Source organism: Phyllosticta citribraziliensis (assembly GCF_038025025.1).
Source record: "Phyllosticta citribraziliensis strain CPC 17464 chromosome Unknown J3D65scaffold_5, whole genome shotgun sequence".
Classification (NCBI taxonomy): Eukaryota; Fungi; Ascomycota; class Dothideomycetes; order Botryosphaeriales; family Phyllostictaceae; genus Phyllosticta; species Phyllosticta citribraziliensis.
Genome location: NW_027117342.1, coordinates 2400506 through 2421937, shown reverse-complemented (window position 1 = coordinate 2421937; position 21432 = coordinate 2400506). Strand labels below are relative to the sequence as shown.

General features: G+C 57.6%; 7 protein-coding genes across 7 annotated transcripts; 4 read left to right on the top strand and 3 right to left on the bottom strand.

The window, feature by feature from the left end:
* Positions 1-9: 9 nt before the first annotated feature.
* J3D65DRAFT_588677 (WD domain-containing protein) lies at positions 10-1626 on the top strand (the record flags this gene model as incomplete). Its single annotated transcript, XM_066797776.1, has 4 exons — positions 10-147; positions 243-414; positions 517-1044; positions 1120-1626. The coding sequence occupies exons 1-4, from the start codon at positions 107-109 to the stop codon at positions 1624-1626; spliced, it is 1248 nt and encodes a 415-aa protein (XP_066656515.1). The 5' UTR covers positions 10-106.
* A 209-nt stretch (positions 1627-1835) lies between these two features.
* On the bottom strand, positions 1836-3434 carry J3D65DRAFT_351847 (uncharacterized protein). The gene is made up of 4 exons (XM_066795547.1): positions 3222-3434; positions 2938-3127; positions 2580-2867; positions 1836-2527 (listed from the first exon to the last, which is right to left on the bottom strand). The coding sequence occupies exons 1-4, from the start codon at positions 3323-3325 to the stop codon at positions 1856-1858; spliced, it is 1254 nt and encodes a 417-aa protein (XP_066656514.1). The 5' UTR covers positions 3326-3434; the 3' UTR covers positions 1836-1855.
* Positions 3435-3924: 490 nt separating this feature from the next.
* Positions 3925-5489, bottom strand: J3D65DRAFT_623262 (GTP-binding protein ypt1). The gene is made up of 5 exons (XM_066800147.1): positions 5321-5489; positions 4968-5091; positions 4865-4912; positions 4581-4808; positions 3925-4520 (listed from the first exon to the last, which is right to left on the bottom strand). Exons 1-5 carry the CDS (start codon positions 5329-5331, stop codon positions 4326-4328), a joined length of 606 nt encoding a protein of 201 aa, XP_066656513.1. The 5' UTR covers positions 5332-5489; the 3' UTR covers positions 3925-4325.
* A 213-nt stretch (positions 5490-5702) lies between these two features.
* On the bottom strand, positions 5703-7747 carry J3D65DRAFT_351786 (mitochondrial carrier domain-containing protein). The gene is made up of 7 exons (XM_066795546.1): positions 7210-7747; positions 7123-7160; positions 7024-7065; positions 6856-6969; positions 6674-6807; positions 6443-6620; positions 5703-6389 (listed from the first exon to the last, which is right to left on the bottom strand). The coding sequence occupies exons 1-7, from the start codon at positions 7286-7288 to the stop codon at positions 6054-6056; spliced, it is 921 nt and encodes a 306-aa protein (XP_066656512.1). The 5' UTR covers positions 7289-7747; the 3' UTR covers positions 5703-6053.
* A 406-nt stretch (positions 7748-8153) lies between these two features.
* J3D65DRAFT_623257 (histone chaperone domain CHZ-domain-containing protein) lies at positions 8154-8768 on the top strand (the record flags this gene model as incomplete). The annotated part of the gene is made up of 3 exons (XM_066800145.1): positions 8154-8444; positions 8513-8522; positions 8579-8768. Exons 1-3 carry the CDS (start codon positions 8286-8288, stop codon positions 8764-8766), a joined length of 357 nt encoding a protein of 118 aa, XP_066656511.1. The 5' UTR covers positions 8154-8285.
* Positions 8769-12376: 3608 nt separating this feature from the next.
* Positions 12377-19139, top strand: J3D65DRAFT_351645 (uncharacterized protein). The gene is made up of 3 exons (XM_066795545.1): positions 12377-12584; positions 12637-16089; positions 16146-19139. The coding sequence occupies exons 2-3, from the start codon at positions 12756-12758 to the stop codon at positions 18980-18982; spliced, it is 6171 nt and encodes a 2056-aa protein (XP_066656510.1). The 5' UTR covers positions 12377-12584; positions 12637-12755; the 3' UTR covers positions 18983-19139.
* J3D65DRAFT_351616 (uncharacterized protein) lies at positions 19140-19957 on the top strand. Its single transcript, XM_066795544.1, has one exon. It carries the CDS (start codon positions 19296-19298, stop codon positions 19836-19838), a length of 543 nt encoding a protein of 180 aa, XP_066656509.1. The 5' UTR covers positions 19140-19295; the 3' UTR covers positions 19839-19957.
* The last annotated feature ends 1475 nt before the right edge of the window (positions 19958-21432 follow it).

The following is a 21432-nucleotide window of genomic DNA, read 5'->3' as shown; positions in this document are numbered from 1 at the left end:
GGTGGGTGCCCCACCAAACCCAACTCTCTCCGCCATTCTCTCTCCGCCATTCTCTCTCCTCCTCTTCCAACAACCAAGGAAGACACCAACCACGCCGCCGCCCAACATGTCACGCTCCGCAGACCCCGGCCACTTTTTCCAAACCTCGTGAGCTTGTGCCCCCCTCACTCCCACCACCGTCTTTCTTCTCTGCGCGCAGCAAGCAGCATCATCAACAACAACACACTAAATCGCACCCCCAGCACCGCCCTCTCCGAATCCGCGCGCAAGGCGCAAAAGGCCAAGAACGAGCTCGGCGCGCCCATCAAGCTGCCGTCGAAGCTGCTCGCCGTCGCCACCGACCCGTTGGACGACAATAAGAGCGCCGTGTACGTCGCCGAGGCGGCGGGCTGCGTCAAGAGAGTTGTGCTAGAAGTGTGTATGGCCCCGACACTGAGACCCCGTTCGCTTGCACATGGAGACGGACGAATGGACCGAGTTGAACTGAACTGGACTGACTGGGTTTTGATTACCTAGACGGGTGAAGTGACGCACCGCTTCGACGGGCCCGCCGCGCCCCTCACGTCGCTCGCGCTGCTGCCAAAGGCGCGCCTCGTCGCCGCCGGCTGCTGGGATAAGAGCGTGTGGCTCTGGCCGCTGCCCTCCTCTACCTCCTCTACCACTACTTCTACCTCCGCTACCGCAACCGCAACCGCCCCGACAAACACGCCAACACCCAAGAAGAAGCCCACAACCGTCGCCTCCAGCGGCCGCCTCGCCGGCGCACACACCGACTTCGTCAAGACGCTGCTCGCCTGCTCGCTGGGCGGGCTCGACGTGCTGGTGTCGGGCGGCGCCGACGCCGCCATCGTCGTGTGGGACGTTGCGCAGCGCGCGCCGCTGTACAAGCTCCAGGGCCACGCGCGCGGCGTGCTGGCGCTCGCGCTGGACCCGGCGGCCCACACGACGCGGCTGGCCAAGCAGGCGCCCGCCGTCACTGTGCTGAGTGCAGGCAGCGACCGCGAGATCCGCGCGTGGCGGCTGGAGCGGGGCCAAGGGCGCGAGGTGCCCATCAGAGGAGGCGCGGCGGCGGTGAACGAGGAAGAAGTTGAGAGCAATGAAGGCGCGGCGGCGCCGCAGGACGTCGAGCCGCTGGTGCGGCACGAGACGAGCGTTGACGCGCTGTACTTCGACGCTGACGATGACCTGTGGACGGCGTCGGCGGACCGCTCGGCCAAGTGCCTGAGCCGCGCGCGCGACTGGGAGCCCGACACGACCCTGGCGCACCCGGACTTTGTGCGCGACGTGGTCGTCGACGAGGCCGGCGGCTGGGTCGTCACGGCGTGCAGGGACGAGGAGGTGCGCATCTGGGACAGGGGCTCGGGCAAGCTGCACCACACCTTCGCCGGGCACTACGAGGAGGTGACGGGCCTGCTGCTGCTGTCGGGCCAGCGCCTGGTTAGCGTCTCCATCGACGGGACGATTCGTCAGTGGAGCCTCAAGGCGCAGGACTTGAAGAGCGCGATAGAAGAGGCTGAGCGGCTAAAGCAGGGCGAGTCCAAGGAGATTGAAGACGAGAAGAAGGAAATCGAACTAGACGAGGATGAGGAACGCGAGCTTGCGGAATTGATGGAGGACGATGATTGAAATATTAACCGCCCAAGATATCCAACTTCAAGTCACCGTGTGGCTCTCTTCGTATTTGCTATCCTGGCTTCTGGGGGACACTCGTGCGACCCTTCTTCTGCGCTCTCTCTCTCTCTCTCCTGTGCATGGTATAAGGCAATTTACCGACCCGTCCGTTGTTACTTTACATCCAACAAACAGCCGAACTTGATAATATATCTCGACATCTTACACTTCTTCGATCGTGGGCTCACCAGCCTGGCTGTGGTGGCGCTCCCGTTGCGTGGTACTGGTTGTGTTGCTGCGGCTGACCGTAGGTTTGCGGGTTGTAAGCTGCTTGTTGGGGCGCTTGTTGTGTGAAGCCGCTTTGGGACGCATTCTGCACGTATGACGGCGGAGCCGCGTGCGTAGTGCTTGTGCCGTAGCTTTCGGGAGCGACAGGGGCCGGTTGATGCTGGAACTGTCCGTTCCCATAGGCTGCTTGCCCATAACTCGGTTGGTTGAAGTAGCCACCTTGACTGTGGTCATGTTGAGTTGTTTGTCCGAATTGGGTCTGTGTAGGAGCAGAAATGTTCGCCGATGAGGCCACATAGGTCTGGTGTTGGGGAGGCGGAGGCGGAAACGAATTGTGTCCCTGAGGAACATATGCCTGAGCAGGTTGTCCTGGTCCAAACGAGGAAGACTGTGGCGCCGCTTGGTATTGTGCATGGCCTGGTTGGGGAGACGCCGCTGGGTAGTGGTTGTTATATCCCGGCTGGCCCGGATACTGAGGTCCGCTCGGAGTGTAAGCCCCGGTTGCTGAGGGAGTGTGACCAGCTGAGCTTCCAGGAGTGTACTGCACAGGTGGTGCCGTGCCAGAGTAGCCGCCCGAAGGTGCGCCTGATGAGGAATACCTGTAACTTTGTTGTTGCTGCTGTTGGCTCTGTCGAAAGAATATCAGACCGAAGCACTTGCTTGCCAAAGGTAAAACAAACCGAGCTGTGACTGCTTCCCAAAATTCCACCCAGGACTCCACTCAGCCCGCTCTGATGCGAGCTAGTAGAGTTTCCGTGACTCTGCTGCTGCGCATGCGGCTTGGACCCTCCGAGAAGGCCGCTCGCGAGCTGTCCGACGAGACCTCCAGTGCCGCTGTTGTGACTACTCGACGATTGTGCGTGCGAGGATCCGTGTGAGCCACCACCGAGAAAGGATGACGCGAGGCCGCCGATTCCAGACGATTGCTTCCCATGCTGTTGGCCGGCGAGCAGGTGCAATGCTGTGCTCTAGAGTCGGCGTCAGTACCTCCTCTCGCAAGTCTCATTTGAGACCGGCCGCCCACGGAAGGGGGCTTACACCCAAGCCGCGGTCTCCAGAGTAATCCGCTGCGCTTCCGTTTGCGCCTCTTGTGAGCTCTTGGCCGGCCTCACTTTCGAGCGGCGGGATCTGTTCGGGGCGCTTGGAGGGGCCGGCGGGCGCCTCGCTGGTGGGTAGCTCCCATTGCGAGACTCCGGTGCTGATCTGGACGTAGTAGTACTTGCGCGAGCTGGAAAGGCAGAGGGTCAGCGCCGAGATGCGTGTAAGCCGAACAAAGCGATCCGGACGAGGGAGCGGCGGTGGAACGAGGGCGGACAACGTACGAGCTATCCCACTGGGCTATCCAGCCGGAGGGCAGCTTGGGAAGATGCGGATCAGTAGGCCCAGAATCTGGCGACAAAGGCGCTGCTGGCTTTGACTCGGCCATGGCGATCACGACGGGCTGGTGGTGGGCGGACCGGACGCGGGCGAGGCGGCGAGCGGCGAGAGGGTGTCGGGGGGAGACGACAGATGAAGGGATCCGGTCGACGGACGTGATGGCGGAGCGACAACCTAAGGAGAGGAGTCGGAGGAGGTGGTCAGGGATGTCGGGCCCTCATATACTTTGACCGGCTGTGCTTGTAAGAAGGAAGTCGATTGATTGCCCATGATGCAACGCGCAAGTCCCAAGGGTCCAGTGGATCAATGCAGCGCACAGCCACCCTCACAAGCCACAATGGGCGTCGTTGCCTGCAGAGTCTCTTATATTGGCCCTGAGGAATGCCATCAAATCCAATCGGACCCTCCAGAAACCTTCGCATGGCCCGTCTGCGTGACCAGCCCCCTGCCCAGGACGATGGAAGCCGATACACGTAGCAGCCCGACTCGACCACCACTACCGCACTCTACGGGGCTCTAGCGCCCGACTGACCCTCGGCTGCCCCTTGGCAAAATGCGAAATAGAAAATTCCAAAACGAATATATACCAAAAGCCAACCCTATGCTTTCCTCACGCGCTGTTGTGCGATTCAGATCACAGGGCAGGACGGCACCAATGGGTGTACGAAGATTCTGTTGATGAGTGCACTAACATACGCAGAGAAGCCCACACTCAATGATGGATCCACAGAGAAATCGTTGGGGTAAAGGACAAGGAAAGAAAGAAGGAAAAAAGCTGACTCGGGAAATCCACTTGCGCACACCGTTGTCGCCAAAAATCCTATTCACCGTGGCATCCTGAATCGCATTCTGGCGTGTCCGACTGCGTTGCCATACCATTAATAGGTGACCAGAAAACCCCGTGCGCATCCAAAGGATTGCCCGCCATCTACCATGCAAAAGGACGCATTTGAACATGACTTCTGTGCCGGACGTGCTGGTTGCCTGCAGTCGTCTCCGCGAGGCGCCCCGGCTCTTCGTCTCCACGCCGCCCCTCTGTCACATTGCGCTTAGCAGCATCCACTGGCAGAGCCCGACTGGACTCCCTGGCCCTGGCCGATGGGAACCGTGGGCTTGTTGTTCACCTGGGTCGTGCCCATGCGCTCCTTGATTTGCCTGGCCATGGTCAAGAACGCTTGCTCGACGTTGGAAGCGTTCTTGGCCGACGTCTCGAGGAAGGGGATGCCGAGGCTGTCGGCGAACTCCTGCAGTTCCGTGTTAGCACCCACCGGCGGCTCCGTTGAATCATGATGCCGTCATCCTACCTTCGCAACAGTGTACTCCACGACCTTCTTGTCCGCCATATCTGACTTGTTGCCGACGAGCAGCTTGTTCACACCCTCGGTAGCGTAGCGGTCAATCTCTTGCAGCCACTGCTTGACGTTGTTGAAGCTGTCCATGTCCGTAACATCGTAGACGACACAGATTCCGTGGGCTCCGCGGTAGTAGGACGAGGTGATGGTGCGGAAACGCTCCTGGCCAGCCGTGTCCCACTGTTCACTTCAAGTCAGCAACCAAATGTCGGTGCGCTCCGGAAACCATGACGTACAATCTGCAGCTTGACGGTCTTGCCGTCGAGTTCGATCGTCCGAATCTTCTGTTGGGTCGTTAGCGGTCCGCAGCTGGGCTCACCCGCAGCATCCCCAACATACAAAGTCAACGCCGATGGTTGAGATGTAGCTCTCGGTGTACGTGTCATCCGCGAATCTGAGCAGCAAGCAAGACTTGCCGACACCGGAGTCGCCGATGAGGAGCAGCTTGAAGAGGTAGTCGTATCTGGTGGCGGAGCGTGGTTAGCGGTCGACTGCTGGGCTAGGCATCCGAGGGGCTCTCTCGAACAGGCCAGCGTCGGCACGGGTTGCAGCGAGGGAAAAAGAGGGCAGAACTCTGCGGAGCGACAGCGTTAGCGGCAAGCGTCATCATCGGCGTCGAAAACGAGCGGTGCAGCGGTGGGCGACAAAGGCGCAGCGCAGCGCGGCGGAGATAGCGTGGGGATACGTACTACTCAGGGTTCATCGTGGCGGTTGTGGAGGAGGAAACGGGGAAGTGGAGAAGCGAAGGGGAGGACCGTCGTGGAAAAGCCGCAGGTTATATGGGAACGGAAAGAGGGTGAGGTCGGGGTGGGTGGGCTGCCAAGGGGAGTGTCGAGAGCGTCAAGTGGAGCTAGATGTTGCGGGCTCGTGAGGTAAAGGCACGGCACCGGGCTAGGAGGAGACCTCACCTGCCTGACTTGACTGAGAGCGAGCGACGTCGCCCACGTGACGCCCACTACATTGCACTTGCACCCGACGGATGCTTCCAGTCCAGCCATGCAGAGCCCCAACATGCCGTGCCCTGCGCCCGTTTTTCTGTTTCAAAGAACCAAAACCCAACCTCGTGCCCTACGCCCGCCCACGGCACCTGGCTGCGCTGAGGTCCACTGGGCTGGCTCATTCCGGTCCCTTCGGCGTGACCTACCGTACCCTACCCGCCAAGCCCCATCATCGACCACACGTCGGGTGCCTCGTACTGTACTTACGGTGAGAGATGAGTGTATCTTGATTTTGCACGCTGTCTATCGTATAAACTTCGCTCCTCGGCTGGGTAATCGTCCGTAACCAGAAAACAAAATATGTGATGAAAATGCCTGCCCAGGCACATGTAGACCCAAAACACCGTACAGTAAGCTCTTTTTAGGACCGCCTTCCCTTCTTCCACGCTTATCCACAAGTCACCTGTCCTGTCGCTGCACACGCCCCTTACATGAGCTTGTCAAACATGGGGATCAACGTCTGGGCCAGCCAGAAGGAGAAGACCAGCTTGGGCCCGGTCATCAGCAGCTTGGGCGTGAGCCCCTTGAAGAAGCTGGTGGCTCCTTCGTGCTTCATCATGTTGGAGATAATCTTGAATCCGCTCTCGGGGTTCTCGAAGTTGCGGTTCTGGATTCTGGTCTTGATGACGTCTAGAGGAGCAGAGACGACGAGCGAAGCAGTGGCACCCGCGATCGACGCGACAAAGTTCTGGGACCAAGAGGCCTTGTTGTAGTCCTTGAGCTTGAAGATGTACTCCTTGGCGAATGCAGAGCCACCGAAGAGCTAGTGAGGATTGTTAGCATGTTCTTTGTTGTCAGGTGCAGAGTCCTTCTTACAGCGAACGAGCCGGGAGCGTTGCGGGCAGCAGTCCAGCCCCAACCTCTGTAGAGGCCGAAGCCTTCGTCCTTGACAATGCGGAAGAGACCACGTCCCCTGAAAGCCTCGGGGTTGGTCTGGCGCTTGATCTTCAAAACGTCGAGAGGGAGAAGGACAATCTCGCCAATGCCGACCAAGCTGCCATCTGTCAGCCGATGCCAAAGGTTGTCTTTGTTCATGCAATATCTCACCTGCCGGCGGTGGCGTGCATAATGGCCTTGCCCGTGCCCTTGCCAAATGCGCCGTCGAAATGGTTGCCATAGTGCTTGGCAAGGAAGTCCTTTGCGAAGGGCTGTCCGCCGTACTTGTACACTCTCTGCAGGACCTACAGCCCGTCAGCATTGTGCTGGCCCACGGCGAGTCCTCGACATACCTTGTACGCAGCGGCATATCCGAGACCGGGGAACAGCGAGACGAAACGGGAGGGAATCGAGGCAGCGGCCTTGTCCTTGAAGACGACCGAGTTCAACTGCTTGACGGAGGCGATCTAGGATGGAAGTCTTAGCGGGCTGAACATCAATGTGCGATTACGGCGACAAACTTTGCCTTGGTTGCTCATCAACCTCTTCGCCGTGGTGTCGACCTAGACCGAGACGTCAACAAAATCGATCGCATGGCAGACTGGAGGCCGCGTGCGTACAGGGTGGAAGATGGCGAGCTCAGCGATACCAGCGGTACCTAGGACAGTCAATTGGGCGCTCTCTGAGGGCAAGCAGGGTAGAAGTACCAGCTCCAGTAAATCTGGCGATGGAGGACTCCTTCTTGGTGTCGCTGGACGCGCCGCCGCTAGCAGCAATGGGAGACATTTTGGGAAGAAATCGTATAGAGACAGGTGGGCGAGGTAGAGGAAGAGGACGAGGGGAGCGTGCAGCGAAGGATATGAGGGACGGGTTGGGTGGATAGATCGATATCGGCGGTCTTGACACTTTTTTTCGGAGAGCTCGCTCGAGTCGCGCAAGGGTGCTTTGCGAAAGCCCATCGCGGTCTCGCGAGCTCCGATGACCCGCCGCTGTGCCTCAGCACGCCCAGTCGGATCAGCAGCAATGCCTCTTAATTGCACCGCGATGGGCGGGCTGTTTGAGAAGTTTGGACTCTTCACGGCATCAATTGCGCTGTTGGGATAATTTATCACATTCTACGAGCAAGACTTGGCCCATGGCTCCATGCTTTGATCTTCGCCAATCCGTTTCCTTGAATTGTACTGCTGCGTCGCAACCAACGAATGCTCCCAGACCCATGACGCCACAAGTGAAGAGATGATTTCTCAGTGGAGACGGGCGGGCGAGCGAGAAGCTGGGGTTTGATGTGCTCAAACATGTAGCTTCGTGAGTCTCTAAATGAATGCATGGCGGTTCCCTGGGGTAGATGGCACAGGTCAGAGCGTCTCGCTCCAAAGCACGCAAACGATGGCAGATGCAGGTATCAGTCAGCAGCAATTAGAAGATGAATTCCATGAAGTTCAGCGACAAGAAGGCCTTGTTCTCTAGTGTTTGCTGTTTTGCTTGACATGCACTGGGTGGGCTGGCAGGTCTGTTCTTCCGATTCCGGGTCCAAGCGCGACGCTGGCGCTAGCGCAGCCATTGCCCCGGTGATTGGCTGGCGAGCACCGTCGCGCTTGCGGTGCTGGTTCAGGTTCGGGTTGCACGCCTGCACACGCCCTCAAAGTTTCCCAATCCACCCTTCACCACCCTCACTTCCCCACACCACCCAAACAACCACCGCGGTCGATCTTGAACCCGCCTCTCCCAACTCCAATTCATCCCACCTACAACTTTCAACCCAAAGCACGCCTCCTCGGTCACAATGAGCGCGCAAAACGAGACCACCAACACCGCTGGCGAGGCCACGACCACCGTCGACACGGGCAAGGGAAAGGGCAAGGCCACCGAGCCCGCCACCGACGATGTCAGCATGGGCGAGGACGACGACAGCTCTGAAGAGGAGTCTGGCGCAGAGGAGCCGGTACGTGACGCAATCCAGCCCAGCCCAACAGCACCCACCAAGAACTGACCCAGCTAACCGCCACGCAGGTTCCCGAGCGTACGCGTCCCCACACGCGACCCCAAACCCAACGACTGGTCAGCTAACAGCCGCAGCAGCCGAAGACGCGGACGAGGACAACATGGAGGAGATCGACCCGGACAACATCATCGACGGCGGCAGGCGCACGCGCGGCAAGACGATCGACTTCACCAAGGCCAACGAGGAGGCCGGCAACATGGAAGACTACGACGAGGAGGAAGATGACGACTTTGAGGACCCCGACGACTCCATGCAGCAGTAGAGGTGCGTCGTCGTCCCTGGCCCCGCCGCGCGCCCACTTGCGCCGCTCAGCAGCATTCACTGACGACTTCATCATCATCGCAGAGCGTCTGGACTCACTTCACTCGACTCGACTCGTCCCTCAAAACCAAAGATTCCATTGCGAATGATTGAGATCTTCTGGATGCGTTCGGACATTCTGGAGCAGCAGGTTGCGACTACTGGGCGTGCAAAACAAAAAAAGCATTACTGGCTTTGGGGTTGTCTGCTTTTGATGAGCGAGCGAGCGAGCGCAGAGGTTACGAGCTGGGCGGGCGATGAACGCGGTGGACGCGTACACTGGACCAGCAAGACAGTGGCACGAGGATGATTTTTGATGACGAGGCAATTGGCATAAACCCGGGGATAGATACCCATTGGCATGACGAATACTACCGGATTACAAGGCTGATCTTGATTGTTGCGATTGAGGTGTTTTGTGAGCTTTTTGATGGCTTTGCGTGGTTGATGTGGATTTCTTGCTCGGGGCGTTGCGTTGCGTAGCTCTGCTCTGAACTGCCCAGCTTTTTGCGACGCCCTCTCATCAACGTGACATGCCTGCGTAGATCGACATGACGTCTATTTTCCCCATCTCGTAGCGTGGTCGTGGTCCTATACTAGCCACCAGCCTTCAAGCGTACGTCAAAACAAGCGAACCAATTTCCCTTCCAACTTGCACGGGAGTGGAGTAGAGGAAAGAAGATAAATGTGGGAGAGGTAAGAAAAGATGTTTAGAGTGTAATGTAGAGTCTCTCTATCTGTTTTGTGCTGCGTACAAGGATGTGCAGCGCTGATTAGCTATCCTACCCGTCCTACCTACAGCTGATATTCGAACATCCGATGGTGCGCCGTGTACTGTGGACCCTATATGGGTATTCCACTCTTGTTTTGGTTTTCCTATACTCTTCCAGCCGGCTTTCGGGTAACATGCCGACAACTGCTGTGTCAAGTAGGTTGGTAGGTCAGTAGAGAAGTGTTGAATGACTGCCTTCCTTTGCTACAGGTAGTGGCTGGCCTTGTACGTGCGTCGTGCTTCTGCTCTACTCTGTTTGTTGTGAGCTGACGCTGCGGTGGTGCTTTTCTGATGTGTCTTTTGTTCAGTTTGTCCTGCTCGTGCTGCGCTGGTGAATACTATGGCTCTCTGTCATTTTTCTTTCTCTCTCTGTTTCTATGGGCGGTTAGGATTAGATGGGGTGGGAGCGATGTTTGTAACTGCCTCTTGAGTGCAGTGCTTTTTACTGCTGGTATTCTTGTATGCTGGTAGGACTTCGTTCTAGTGTGGTTTTTCTTCTTCATCTGTCTGATGAATATTTGCGGCTGCAAGTGTGACGTGCTTGTACCGCTTGTGCCGGTTGTCGTTTCCGAGTCCGGTAATTCGCGGCATATCTCCGTGACGACAAGGGTCTGCGAGGCCAAATATTAAGGATGGTCGACCGCGAGAGGGTTGTTTTCAGGTCAGTCTTCAGCGTGTGGAGCTCCATCGGTTCAGCATTGGAAGACGGTGTTCGACTATGTCAACTCCTGAACGGATGAAAGATCTGCGCAGCCAGAGGTTTCAAAGTCAATGGTCGATTGTGGCTCATGTCTTCATGTAAGGTCGGTCAGTGGGCGGCACTGGCGCCGAGGAGAAGTCAATTCGACGTCTCCCTGTTCGAGCTCACCTTGCAATCTGCCTTTGCTGGCTATTTAAGGCTGTATTCGGCTGGGAGGACCCCAGCGAGGCAAAAAGAGGACAACAACTCGTCTGGTCGTCGCCGACGGGCCTTGGCCAGCACGGCACAGGCAAAAGGGCATTAGGCCACCAGATTTGTGAAGCTTGACGAGCAGGCAGGCCACTTGGCGTCGGAACGGTCTCAACCGATGCAACGCTGCACGTTGCGCCCGGTGTGCGGAAGAAGGCACTTGGCAGATGGAAAAAGGATGGAAAAAGATTGAGTTTGGAGCTGTGGAATTGCCGAGGCAGTGGTGGAGGACGACTGGTGAAGGTAAAAGTTGATGGTGGATCATGGAGAATGACTAGGTTGGGCTGGCTGGGCGAGGATGCTCGGAAGCATGCAGCTCATCCTGGCAGCGATGTGGGATCTGCACATCCATGGGGCAGCAAGGATCATTGAGGTTGGAGGTGGAAATGAAGGTCTTTTTGGCCGTGGCAGTCGGGCTGGGGCGCCATGATCAATAGGCTAGGCCATTCGATCAAGCAATCGCGGCGGGAGGGTTCGCAGCGCAGAGTAGCTAGCTGGCTGAGGCCAGGTGGAAGCGGTTGTACCCGACGGTGTAGGTCGGTAGGGGCTGACGGAAGAGAGCAGGGCGTGGGCGAGCAACGGGTTTCGCGCCGCAGAGAGGCCATGATGAGGCAAAGTAGATGCGAAGGAGCACCTTGTCTGGACGAAGGTTTGCGGGACCCTGGATCCTACCTTTCCAGCGGCGCATGACCGATGGTGGTGGTGGTGAGCGGCTTCGGAGGAGGGCAGGTCGAGTCCGCAATGGTCCGGGGCGATGTCGGACATGATGCGGAGGAGAAACGTGGGGGAGCACTGGCGATTGAGTCATGGATTTGCAGTGGGCGCCGGGGATCCAAGAGTGGAGGGGATGCTGACGACGGCGACGGTGCAATTGGCCACCTCAGTGCCTCTGTCGACCGTGGTGAACAACCAAAAGCTGGAGTCTGGCTGAGGTGGTGCGGTGCGGTGCGGTGCGGTGCGGTGGTCGATAAGAGCAGATGACGAAGAAGAATTACAGCTCTGACGGGCGCCGTGACAGGGAGCGCCGCCATGATTTGCAGGCACGCCGCCCTGCAGCCAATGGCACGCCGGCCATAACGCACACTGGGGTCCACGCCAGCACCACCCCAGCGCCAACTCGCCCAATCCTCAGGGAACTCTCGGAACGAAACGAACGACGACGCGACAAGAAATAATTGTCGACGTCGTCTCTCCCTCTCGGCCGCCGGCCCGCCACACGATACAGTACATGGCTTACAGCACCGTGTTAGATGACCGAATCCATGATATGTCCTGTCCTGATGGTCCAATGACAGCCGCCCAGATGCTAAGCGTCTTGTCCACTTCTCCACCACCACCAAGCCCTCATAAACTCGTCCGCCTTCCGCCCTCCCTTCCCTTCTGCACCCTCTGCTCGACACCATCCTGATCCCACCATCACAGGTAAGCCACCCACCTCTCCTCTCCACGCCACATCTCGCACGCCTCCGCCCGACGCCCTGCGCCTTCCCTTTCCGTCTTGGGCTAGCCACCATCCATCCCATCCGCCCAAGCCCTTATCGCGTCGCCTCGCCTCGGCCCAAAAATCCACAACCCTCCACCACCACGACATCATCCATTGCGCCCATCCCTCTCTGTCTGCTTCTCCCTCGCCGCGCGCCATTGCCGTCATTGCCGCTCGCTCCCCTGCTGCACTCCGCGACACTCCCAAGCTCTTTACCTCTGCCACTCCCACCGCCGCCCCGACGGCACAAAGGAATTCCTGTTGACAATAACCCCCCCTCCCAGGCGGCCCTACCTCCGACCAAGCCCACCTTTCGCACCCACCAGCAATCTTCGCCTCTGCCGTCACCCACCTGAGCGCAGTCATTCGGCATCCAGCCGAAGCTATGGGTCGGGTTACGTTCACAGAGGACACAAAGCAATGTACCCCTGAGTTCGAGGAAGAATATCCTTCAGTGAGCGTATACAATTACCAAAACGACGAGGAAAACAAATCATGGGCCGGCGCTCTGCCTAAAAAGCAGGGTCTGTACGACCCCGAATTGGAGAAAGATGCGTGTGGAGTAGGCTTTGCTGCGTAAGTGGTTCGTCTGGTCCTTGCCACCCACCACCCACTAACACCTGTGTAGCCAGATCAAGGGCATTGCAAGCCACAAAATCGTCAGCGATGGTAAAATCCGCATTCTTCCACACCAACCGTTCGTGAGCTAATGCAGTCGCGTTTACAGCCCGCAACCTTCTGTGCAACATGACCCACCGCGGTGCTGTTGGCTCAGACGCCAGAGACGGCGACGGTGCCGGTGTCATGACCTCGATCCCTCACAAGTTCTTCGTCAAGAACTTTGAGCGCGAGCAGGGCATCAAGCTCCCTCCCCAGGGACAGTATGCCGCGGGCAACTTGTTCTTCAAGCCGGACACGGAGATATTGAAGGAGACGATTGCCACGTTCGAGGAAGTTGCCGATTCTCTTGGGCTGCGCGTGCTTGGTTGGCGCGAGGTCCCCAAGGACTCTTCGCTGCTGGGTCCGGCCGCCCTCTCTCGCGAGCCCATCATTCTGCAGCCGTTTGTCGTGGCCAGGGATGCGTACGGGCCGGGGAACGCGCCAAAGGAGACGTACTCTGATGAGTTTGACGAGGCCTATTTTGAGAGGCAGCTCTATGTGCTGCGCAAGAGGGCAACGCACGTTATTGGTCTGCACAATTGGTTTTACCTTTGCTCTCTGAGCAACAAAAACATCGTCTACAAGGGTCAGCTTGCGCCCGTGCAAGTCTACGAATATTACCACGATTTAGTCAATGTTGACTACGAGGGCCACTTTGCCCTTGTTCACTCTCGTTTCTCGACAAACACTTTCCCCAGTTGGGACCGTGCTCAACCTCTGAGGTGGGCCGCTCACAACGGTGAGATCAACACGCTGCGCGGCAACAAGAATTGGATGAGGGCTCGCGAGGGCAACCTCAAGTCCGACCTCTTTGGTGACGAGCTGGAGCTTCTCTTCCCCATCATCGAGGATGGTGGCTCCGACTCGGCCGCATTCGACAATGTTCTCGAGCTCCTGACCATCAATGGAGTCCTCTCGCTCCCTGAGGCTGTGATGCTGATGGTTCCCGAGGCGTGGCAAGGCAACCACGCCATGGACCCGGCGAAGCAGGCTTTCTACGAGTGGGCCGGCTGCATGATGGAGCCTTGGGATGGTCCTGCGCTCTTCACTTTTGCCGACGGCAGATACTGCGGTGCCAACCTTGACCGCAACGGTCTGCGTCCATGCCGCTTCTACGTTACCGACGACGACCGCATCATTTGTGCCTCGGAGGTCGGCACCATCAACATCGACCCCGAGCGCGTCGTCCAAAAGGGTCGTCTTCAGCCGGGTAGGATGCTCCTCGTCGACACCGTTGCCGGAAGGATCGTGGACGATTCGGAGCTCAAGGCGACCGTGGCCAACCGACGCGACTTTAGGACATGGATCGACAAGTACTTGATTACCATGGACGGCGTCTACAACACGCTTTCGCAAAAGGGAGTTGATCTGTCTCACACCATTAGTGAAACACGAGTGCAGGAAGACCCTCGTCTTAAGGCTTTCGGATACTCGCTTGAGCAGGTCTCGCTGCTTTTGGGCCCAATGGCGGCCGATTCGAAGGAGGCTCTCGGTTCGATGGGTAACGATGCTCCGCTGGCCTGTCTTGCACAGCAGCCTCGACTTCTCTACGAGTACTTCCGCCAGCTCTTTGCCCAGGTCACAAACCCGCCCATTGATCCTATCCGTGAGGCCATCGTCATGTCCTTGGAGTGCTACGTCGGTCCTCAGGGCAACCTGTTGGAGATGAACGAGACGCAGGCCCACAGGCTCTTGCTCCCTTCGCCGATCCTGTCTATCGAAGAGTTCAACGCTCTTAAGAACATCAACGCGGTGCACTCGGACTGGTCTTCGCAAGTCATCGACATAACGTTCCCCAAGAAGGACGGCGTCCAGGGCTACCTCGAGGCGCTTGACCGGATCTGCGATGCCGCGACTGAGGGTATCGAGGCCGGCAAGAGTATCCTGATCCTCTCGGACCGAGACGTTTCCGCGGATCGCATTCCGGTGTCTGCTCTGCTGGCCACTGGTATGGTCCACCATCATCTCGTCAAGAACCGGTGGCGGTCTCAGGCTGCCCTCATTGTCGAGACGGCTGAGGCTCGCGAGGTTCACCACATGTGTGTGCTTGTCGGCTACGGTGCTGATGCCATTTGCCCGTACCTTGCCATCGAATGCATCCTGAAGATGCACCGCGAGAAGCTCATCCGCAAGAAGATTGAGCCCAAGCAGCTCATCGAAAACTACAAGCACTCTTGCGACGGTGGTATCCTCAAGGTCATGAGCAAGATGGGTATCTCCACATTGCAAAGCTACAAGGGCGCTCAAATTTTCGAAGCCCTCGGTATCGACGACGCTGTGGTTGACCGTTGCTTCACCGGCACGGCAAGCCGTATCAAGGGAATGACCTTTGAGCTCATTGCTCAGGACGCTTTCGCTCTCCACGACAAGGGTTTCCCAAGCCGCGCCATTGTGGAGGTTCCCGGTCTCGCCGAGACGGGCGAGTACCACTGGAGAGACGGTGGCGAACCGCACGTCAACGACCCCACGGCCATCGCAAACATCCAGGACGCTGTGAGGACCAAGAATGACAAGTCCTATGAAGCGTACTCCCGGACTGAGTATGAGCGCATCAAGGACTGCACGCTCCGTGGCCTTCTGGACTTCAACTTCGACGAGTGCAACCCCGTTCCCATCGAGCAGGTTGAGCCATGGACTGAGATTGTGCGGCGTTGCGTCACGGGTGCCATGTCGTACGGATCCATCTCGATGGAGTCTCACTCGACACTTGCCGTTGCCATGAATCGCCTGGGAGGCAAGTCCAACACTGGCGAGGGTGGTGAGGACGCGGAGCGCAGTCTGCGCATGGACAATGGTGACACTATGAGGTCTGCCATCAAGCAGGTCGCGTCTGGTCGATTCGGAGTCACCAGTGCATACCTGGCCGATGCCGATGAGCTCCAGATCAAAATGGCGCAGGGTGCTAAGCCCGGAGAAGGTGGTGAGCTGCCCGGTCACAAGGTGTCGGGTCCAATTGCAAAGACTCGTCACTCCACCCCTGGTGTCGGTCTGATTTCGCCCCCGCCTCACCACGACATTTACTCCATCGAGGACTTGAAGCAGCTCATCTACGACCTCAAGTGCTCGAACCCGCGGTCTCGCGTCTCCGTCAAGCTTGTCTCTGAGACTGGTGTCGGTATTGTTGCGTCCGGTGTCGCCAAGGCCAAAGCCGACCACATCCTCATTTCTGGCCACGATGGTGGCACTGGCGCTTCTCGCTGGACTGGCATCAAGTACGCCGGTCTTCCGTGGGAGCTCGGATTGGCTGAGACCCATCAAACGCTGGTGCTCAACGACCTCCGCGGCCGTGTCATCGTGCAGACAGACGGCCAGATCCGCACTGGACGCGACATGGCTATTGCCACGCTGCTCGGTGCTGAAGAATGGGGTTTCGCAACCACGCCCCTGATCGCCATGGGTTGCATCATGATGAGAAAGTGCCGTAAGTATTTCCGGCGGACAGACTGAGTTGACTCGAAAGGAGCTGACGATTGGTAGACTTGAACACTTGCCCCGTAGGTATCGCAACCCAGGACCCAGAGCTCAGGAAGAAGTTCCAAGGCACGCCAGAGCACGTCATCAACTTCTTCTACTACGTCGCCAACGAGCTCCGTGCCATCATGGCCAAGCTTGGTTTCCGCACCATCAACGAGATGGTTGGCCGTTGCGAGGTTCTTCGGTTGCGCGACGACCTGCGCACTCCCAAGACTGAAAACATTGACCTTTCTCTGATTCTCACGCCGGCTCACACCCTTCGACCGGGTGTTGCTACGTATAATGTTCGCAAGCAAGACCACAGGCTCCACGTTCGCCTAGACAACAAGCTCATTGCCGAGTCTGAACTTGCGCTTGAGAAGGGGCTGCCCACTCGCATCGAGTGCGACATTGTCAACACTGACCGCGCACTTGGAGCCTCCTTGTCCTATCAAATCAGCAAGAGGTATGGTGAGGCCGGCCTTCCGCAGGACACCATCCACGCGACTATCAAGGGTTCTGCTGGTCAGTCTTTCGGCGCGTACCTGGCTCCGGGTGCAACGCTTGAGCTTGAGGGTGACGCGAACGACTACGTCGGAAAGGGCTTGTCCGGTGGCCGTCTCATCATCTATCCTCCGCGGTCCGCCGTATTCAAGGCCGAGGAGAACGTCCTGATTGGCAACGTCTGTCTGTACGGAGCGACCCGGGGAACCTGCTTCTTCCGAGGTGTCGCTGCTGAGCGTTTCGCGGTCCGCAACTCGGGCGTCACCGCAGTTGTCGAGGGTGTTGGTGACCACTGTTGCGAGTACATGACAGGAGGTCGTGTTCTCATCCTTGGTCCGACGGGACGAAACTTTGCGGCCGGTATGTCTGGTGGTATCGCCTACGTTCTGGACATGTACCACGACTTTGAGAGCAAGGTCAACCAGGAGATGGTTGAGATTTCTGGTATTGAAGACCCCACCGAAATCGCCTTCCTTCGTGGTCTCATCGAGGACCACCACCACTACACTGGCTCGGAGCTTGCCGCGCGCATCCTGCTCGACTTTACTCGCGCTCTTCCCCGCTTCGTCAAGGTCCTGCCAACGGACTACAAGCGCGTCCTCGAGGAGGAGGCTGCCAAGGCTGCTGAGACCAAGAAGCAGCAATACCCTCTTCCCATCCTTCCCGGCAACCCTGTCCGCGCTGCGCACGAAGACAGCAGGAAGAAGAAGCAGGAGGAGACGCACAAGAAGAAGAGCGACCTTCTCGACATTGAAGAGAGCGTCGGGGATGCCAAGGCTGAGAAGAAGCGTTCCGCTCTTGTCCTTGACAAGACGCGGGGCTTCATGAAGTACAAGCGCCACGCCGAAAAGTACCGCAACCCCAAGACTCGCACTCGCGATTGGCAGGAGCTGTCGAACCGTCTTAGTGATGACGAGCTCAAGTACCAGACCGCGCGCTGCATGGACTGCGGCGTTCCCTTCTGTCAATCGGACACTGGCTGCCCGATCAGCAACATCATCCCCAAATGGAATGAATTGGTGTTTGCTAATCAATGGCAAGATGCGCTTAAGCGTCTGCTAATGACCAACAACTTCCCCGAGTTCACTGGTCGTGTTTGCCCAGCTCCATGTGAGGGCGCCTGCGTCCTGGGCATCAACGAGGATCCTGTCGGTATCAAGTCTATCGAGTGCGCCATCATTGACCGTGGCTTTGAGATGGGCTGGATGATTCCGAACCCGCCCAGTGTCCGCAGCGGCAAGCAGGTCGCCATCATCGGATCTGGTCCTGCCGGTCTTGCGGCTGCCGACCAGCTCAACAGGGCCGGCCACAGCGTCACCGTCTACGAGCGGGCTGACCGTGTTGGCGGTCTGCTTATGTATGGTATTCCCAACATGAAGCTTGACAAAAAGGTGGTCCAGCGCCGTGTTGACTTCATGGCCGCTGAAGGAATCAACTTTGTCACGGGTGTTGCGGTCGGCGAGGGCGATGTCACGCTCGAGTCCCTCAGGGCTAGCAACGACGCCGTCGTCATTGCCACTGGCGCCACTGTTGCTCGCGACCTCCCCATCCCAGGGCGCAACCTCGAGGGCGTCCACTACGCCATGGAGTTCCTCCACAAGAACACCAAGTCTCTCCTGGACTCCAACCTCGCTGACGGGTCCTACATTTCTGCCAAGGACAAGCACGTCGTCGTCATTGGTGGCGGTGACACGGGCAACGACTGCATCGGCACCTCTGTCCGCCACGGTGCCAAGTCTGTCACCAACTTTGAGCTGTTGCCTCAGCCTCCGCCGGAGCGTGCAAACGACAACCCTTGGCCCCAGTGGCCTCGCATCTACCGCGTCGACTACGGTCACTCTGAAGTCAAGACCCACATGGGCAGAGACCCGCGCGAATACTGCGTCATGTCCAAGGAATTTGTCGAAGACGGCAATGGCAAAGTCAAGGGCATCAACACGGTTCGCGTCGAGTGGACCAAGAGTGCCACTGGTGGTTGGGACATGAAACAGGTCGAGGGCAGCGAACAATTCTTCCCGGCCGACCTTGTCCTGCTCTCCATGGGTTTCCTGGGCCCCGAGGCTCGCTTGCTTGGAGAGGAGATTGAAAAGGATGCTCGCAAGAACGTCAAGACCTCTCCAGGCCACTACAACACCAACGTCCCCGGCGTCTTCGCGGCGGGTGACTGCCGTCGCGGCCAGTCGCTCATTGTCTGGGGCATCAACGAGGGTCGCATGTGCGCTCGCGACGTCGACACCTTCTTGACGGGTGTGGGCACGCAGCTCCCCGTCACCGGCGGCATCGTCAAGCGGCCTCCGTACGAGCTGCTGGGCAAGGGCGAGACTGCCCCTCGTGAGCTCATCACTGCTTCGGCCTGAGAGGGGACCATTCGGCCAACCGACCGCTCGGAAACTCGATGAACCTTTTTCTTGCGGCGTGCGCGCGCGCGCGCATGCCTGTGTCTCCTCCCTTGGACTTGGACGAATCTCTACGCTTACGATACCCTGCGGAACCTCTACTCTTTTCTCTTCTTTTTTCCCACTCTTCTTCTCCGACCAATCTTGATAGTTGTACAGCGACGGTAGTAAATGGTAGGTTTCTGCTTTTGCTTGCGAGTCGTTTCTGCCCTCTTTGCTGCTGCTCTCTTTATCATTGCTCTTTGCTGCTACTACCTTGCCCTTGCTCTTGCTCATGGTCTTGCTCCTGCCCTTTTCTTCTTCGTTTTCAACGGGACGCTGCTCATGGGTTAAAAGACTAAAAACTCTTTCTTGGCTTGCTTTCTTGCTGTTTCTTGCCGGCTGGCTTGCTTGCGTGCGTGCGTGCGTGCGTGCGTTCGGTTCATACTGCTTGGCTTGGGCGATATCGAGACGGAACCGGGTTTATCGAGAAAAATACAAGGCTACATTCCACCCACCTTTTCTTTCCTCTTCTTCATCTTCCTCTTCCTCGTCTCATCTTCTCCTTCTCCGATTGCGTGCTCTACGTGTCTCAACAGCAGCAGACACCGCAGCAAAGCGTGTGAAAAGTTTTTCCATGTTGTCGGAGGTTACTGAGGTGGTTGGGTTGATTAGGCACGCATGTTGCGAGGTCGCTCGGCTTGATTGGCCACCGGCCGCCGTTGTCGGAGTTGCGCTGCGTGGTGTGGGTACGTCCGCGTGGTGTGGGTCGCGGGCGAGAGACGAGAGGCGAGAGGCAGGCGATCTGGGGATTCATCGCACCATGATGGCACGTTAGGTGTCGAAAGAAATGCGACAGACCTCGTGGCAACATGAGATTGCGTCTAGGGAGTATTTATTTACTACAAGAGCTACGCTTAGTGAGCAATCATCTGCTGCTGCATTAGACCTAGGGAGTCTCGTCCTTTGTGCACTTGCTGTGATGGTGGCTTGCGCTAGGTTTTCCGATGTGTGTATATATATGTGTTGCGTGCGCTGACGAAAACAGGCACGGGTGTGCGGTACACATGTAGGTGATGTGGGAGTATGCATGATGTGGCGATATGTGGTTGTTGGCGTCCTCTTCTGTGTGCATCTATAGCACGGCGGATGGGTAGGATTGGCGGGTAGGCGGATATGGCATGGCGACGCGATGGCAATTTCTTCATTGAGGATGTGAGGAGTCTGAGCTGTGTGTTAGGTGTATAAGCATGTGTGTATGGACTGGAAGTCAAGATTTAGTATGAGTCTAGCTACTCTGTTCGTCCACCGACTGCATCGGCATGTATCTACAACAGAACAAAGCAACAGCACAGTATCCCAAGCACCACCGCGGCGCAATACATTCATTGCTCTGCGCTAGGATTCAATCATCGCACGTCGCCCTGCCTTGAAACGAAGTACAGTACCAGCAGCCAGCAACGCCCATCTTCCTCTTGCCTATACAAATACCGTAGTCGGCCATCGTCCTCAACGCCTACCTACCACTCGCGCGTGCTTTCAAGCATCCACATCATTGGTCCGTTCTGTACGCTGACTAGATCATGGCGTGTTCTGTACGTACGTAGAATTGGCGGAATGAGTGGCTCTCGTGATTCGGAAATTGCCCTACCTGGGGACCACCCATTAGACGGTAAGTAGGCGCGGCGCGTCTGCCGTCACGCGTCATTTCTTGGGCTTGGGCACGACGAGATTGGACTTCGATGGCATAATGAGGGAGTTGAGGGCGCGTGGGGGCTGATGTTCGTGATGCTTGAGCTTGAGCTAGAGCACCGACAGAATAGCATATAATGAGGCAAGGCGAGACGTCTTAAGCCAAGTGGGCATTGCAAACGTTTTGAATTTTTTTTTCAATGAGGATGGCTATTTTGCTGTCTCAGCAAGTCGGCCCCTTCGTTCCTCCCTTGGCCTCCCTTGATTGACCCGCTCGATCATCTGACTGGCCTTTTTTCCGCCGCGGCGGAGAGAAGGGGTGGGGGCTAGCTGGCTAGCTGGCTAGCTGGCTAGCTGGCTAGATAGCTCCCTCTGCGCGTCAGCTGATTGCTGGAGAAGATGAGACAGGCGCCAGGCCAGGTGTCAAGTGTCGTTTTTTCTGCATCCCTTGTGTGCGAGGTGGAGGAGGCGGATGGATTGTTTGGTTGGCGTTGACACCACGGATTTTCTGTCCAGTCGTTCTGTCTGATGGCCTTTTTTGTGTTGCTCTTATGCTTTCAGGTGTTGATGGATCTCAGGTCGTGCCGTTGAGCAGTTGACCTGAGTGGACGAGAGATGGACCAAGGGAGCAGCAGGTGATCAGATAACAGCTCCTGCGCTCAGAGCTACGTTCTGAAGTTTTTGTAAAAGGCGAGCAGTTGTGAGAGCATGCTCGAGTGGCGCGAGGATAGGGTTTGCTT

Coding starts and splice junctions, on each gene's coding strand:
- J3D65DRAFT_351847 (XM_066795547.1), bottom strand. CDS start 3,325: ATGGCCGAGTCAAAGCCAGCAGCGCCTTTGTCGCCAGATTCTGGGCCT. Junction 3,128..3,221: donor ATAGCCCAGTGGGATAGCTC/GTACGTTGTCCG, acceptor CTGCCTTTCCAG/CTCGCGCAAGTACTACTACG. Junction 2,528..2,579: donor TGGGAAGCAGTCACAGCTCG/GTTTGTTTTACC, acceptor TTCTTTCGACAG/AGCCAACAGCAGCAACAACA.
- J3D65DRAFT_623262 (XM_066800147.1), bottom strand. Junction 4,913..4,967: donor CAACCATCGGCGTTGACTTT/GTATGTTGGGGA, acceptor ACGACCCAACAG/AAGATTCGGACGATCGAACT. Junction 4,521..4,580: donor TGGAGTACACTGTTGCGAAG/GTAGGATGACGG, acceptor ACGGAACTGCAG/GAGTTCGCCGACAGCCTCGG.
- J3D65DRAFT_351786 (XM_066795546.1), bottom strand. CDS start 7,288: ATGTCTCCCATTGCTGCTAGCGGCGGCGCGTCCAGCGACACCAAGAAG. Junction 6,970..7,023: donor TGATGAGCAACCAAGGCAAA/GTTTGTCGCCGT, acceptor CTTCCATCCTAG/ATCGCCTCCGTCAAGCAGTT. Junction 6,621..6,673: donor ATGCACGCCACCGCCGGCAG/GTGAGATATTGC, acceptor GACAGATGGCAG/CTTGGTCGGCATTGGCGAGA.
- J3D65DRAFT_351645 (XM_066795545.1), top strand. CDS start 12,756: ATGACCCACCGCGGTGCTGTTGGCTCAGACGCCAGAGACGGCGACGGT. Junction 16,090..16,145: donor CATCATGATGAGAAAGTGCC/GTAAGTATTTCC, acceptor GACGATTGGTAG/ACTTGAACACTTGCCCCGTA.
- J3D65DRAFT_351616 (XM_066795544.1), top strand. CDS start 19,296: ATGGTCTTGCTCCTGCCCTTTTCTTCTTCGTTTTCAACGGGACGCTGC.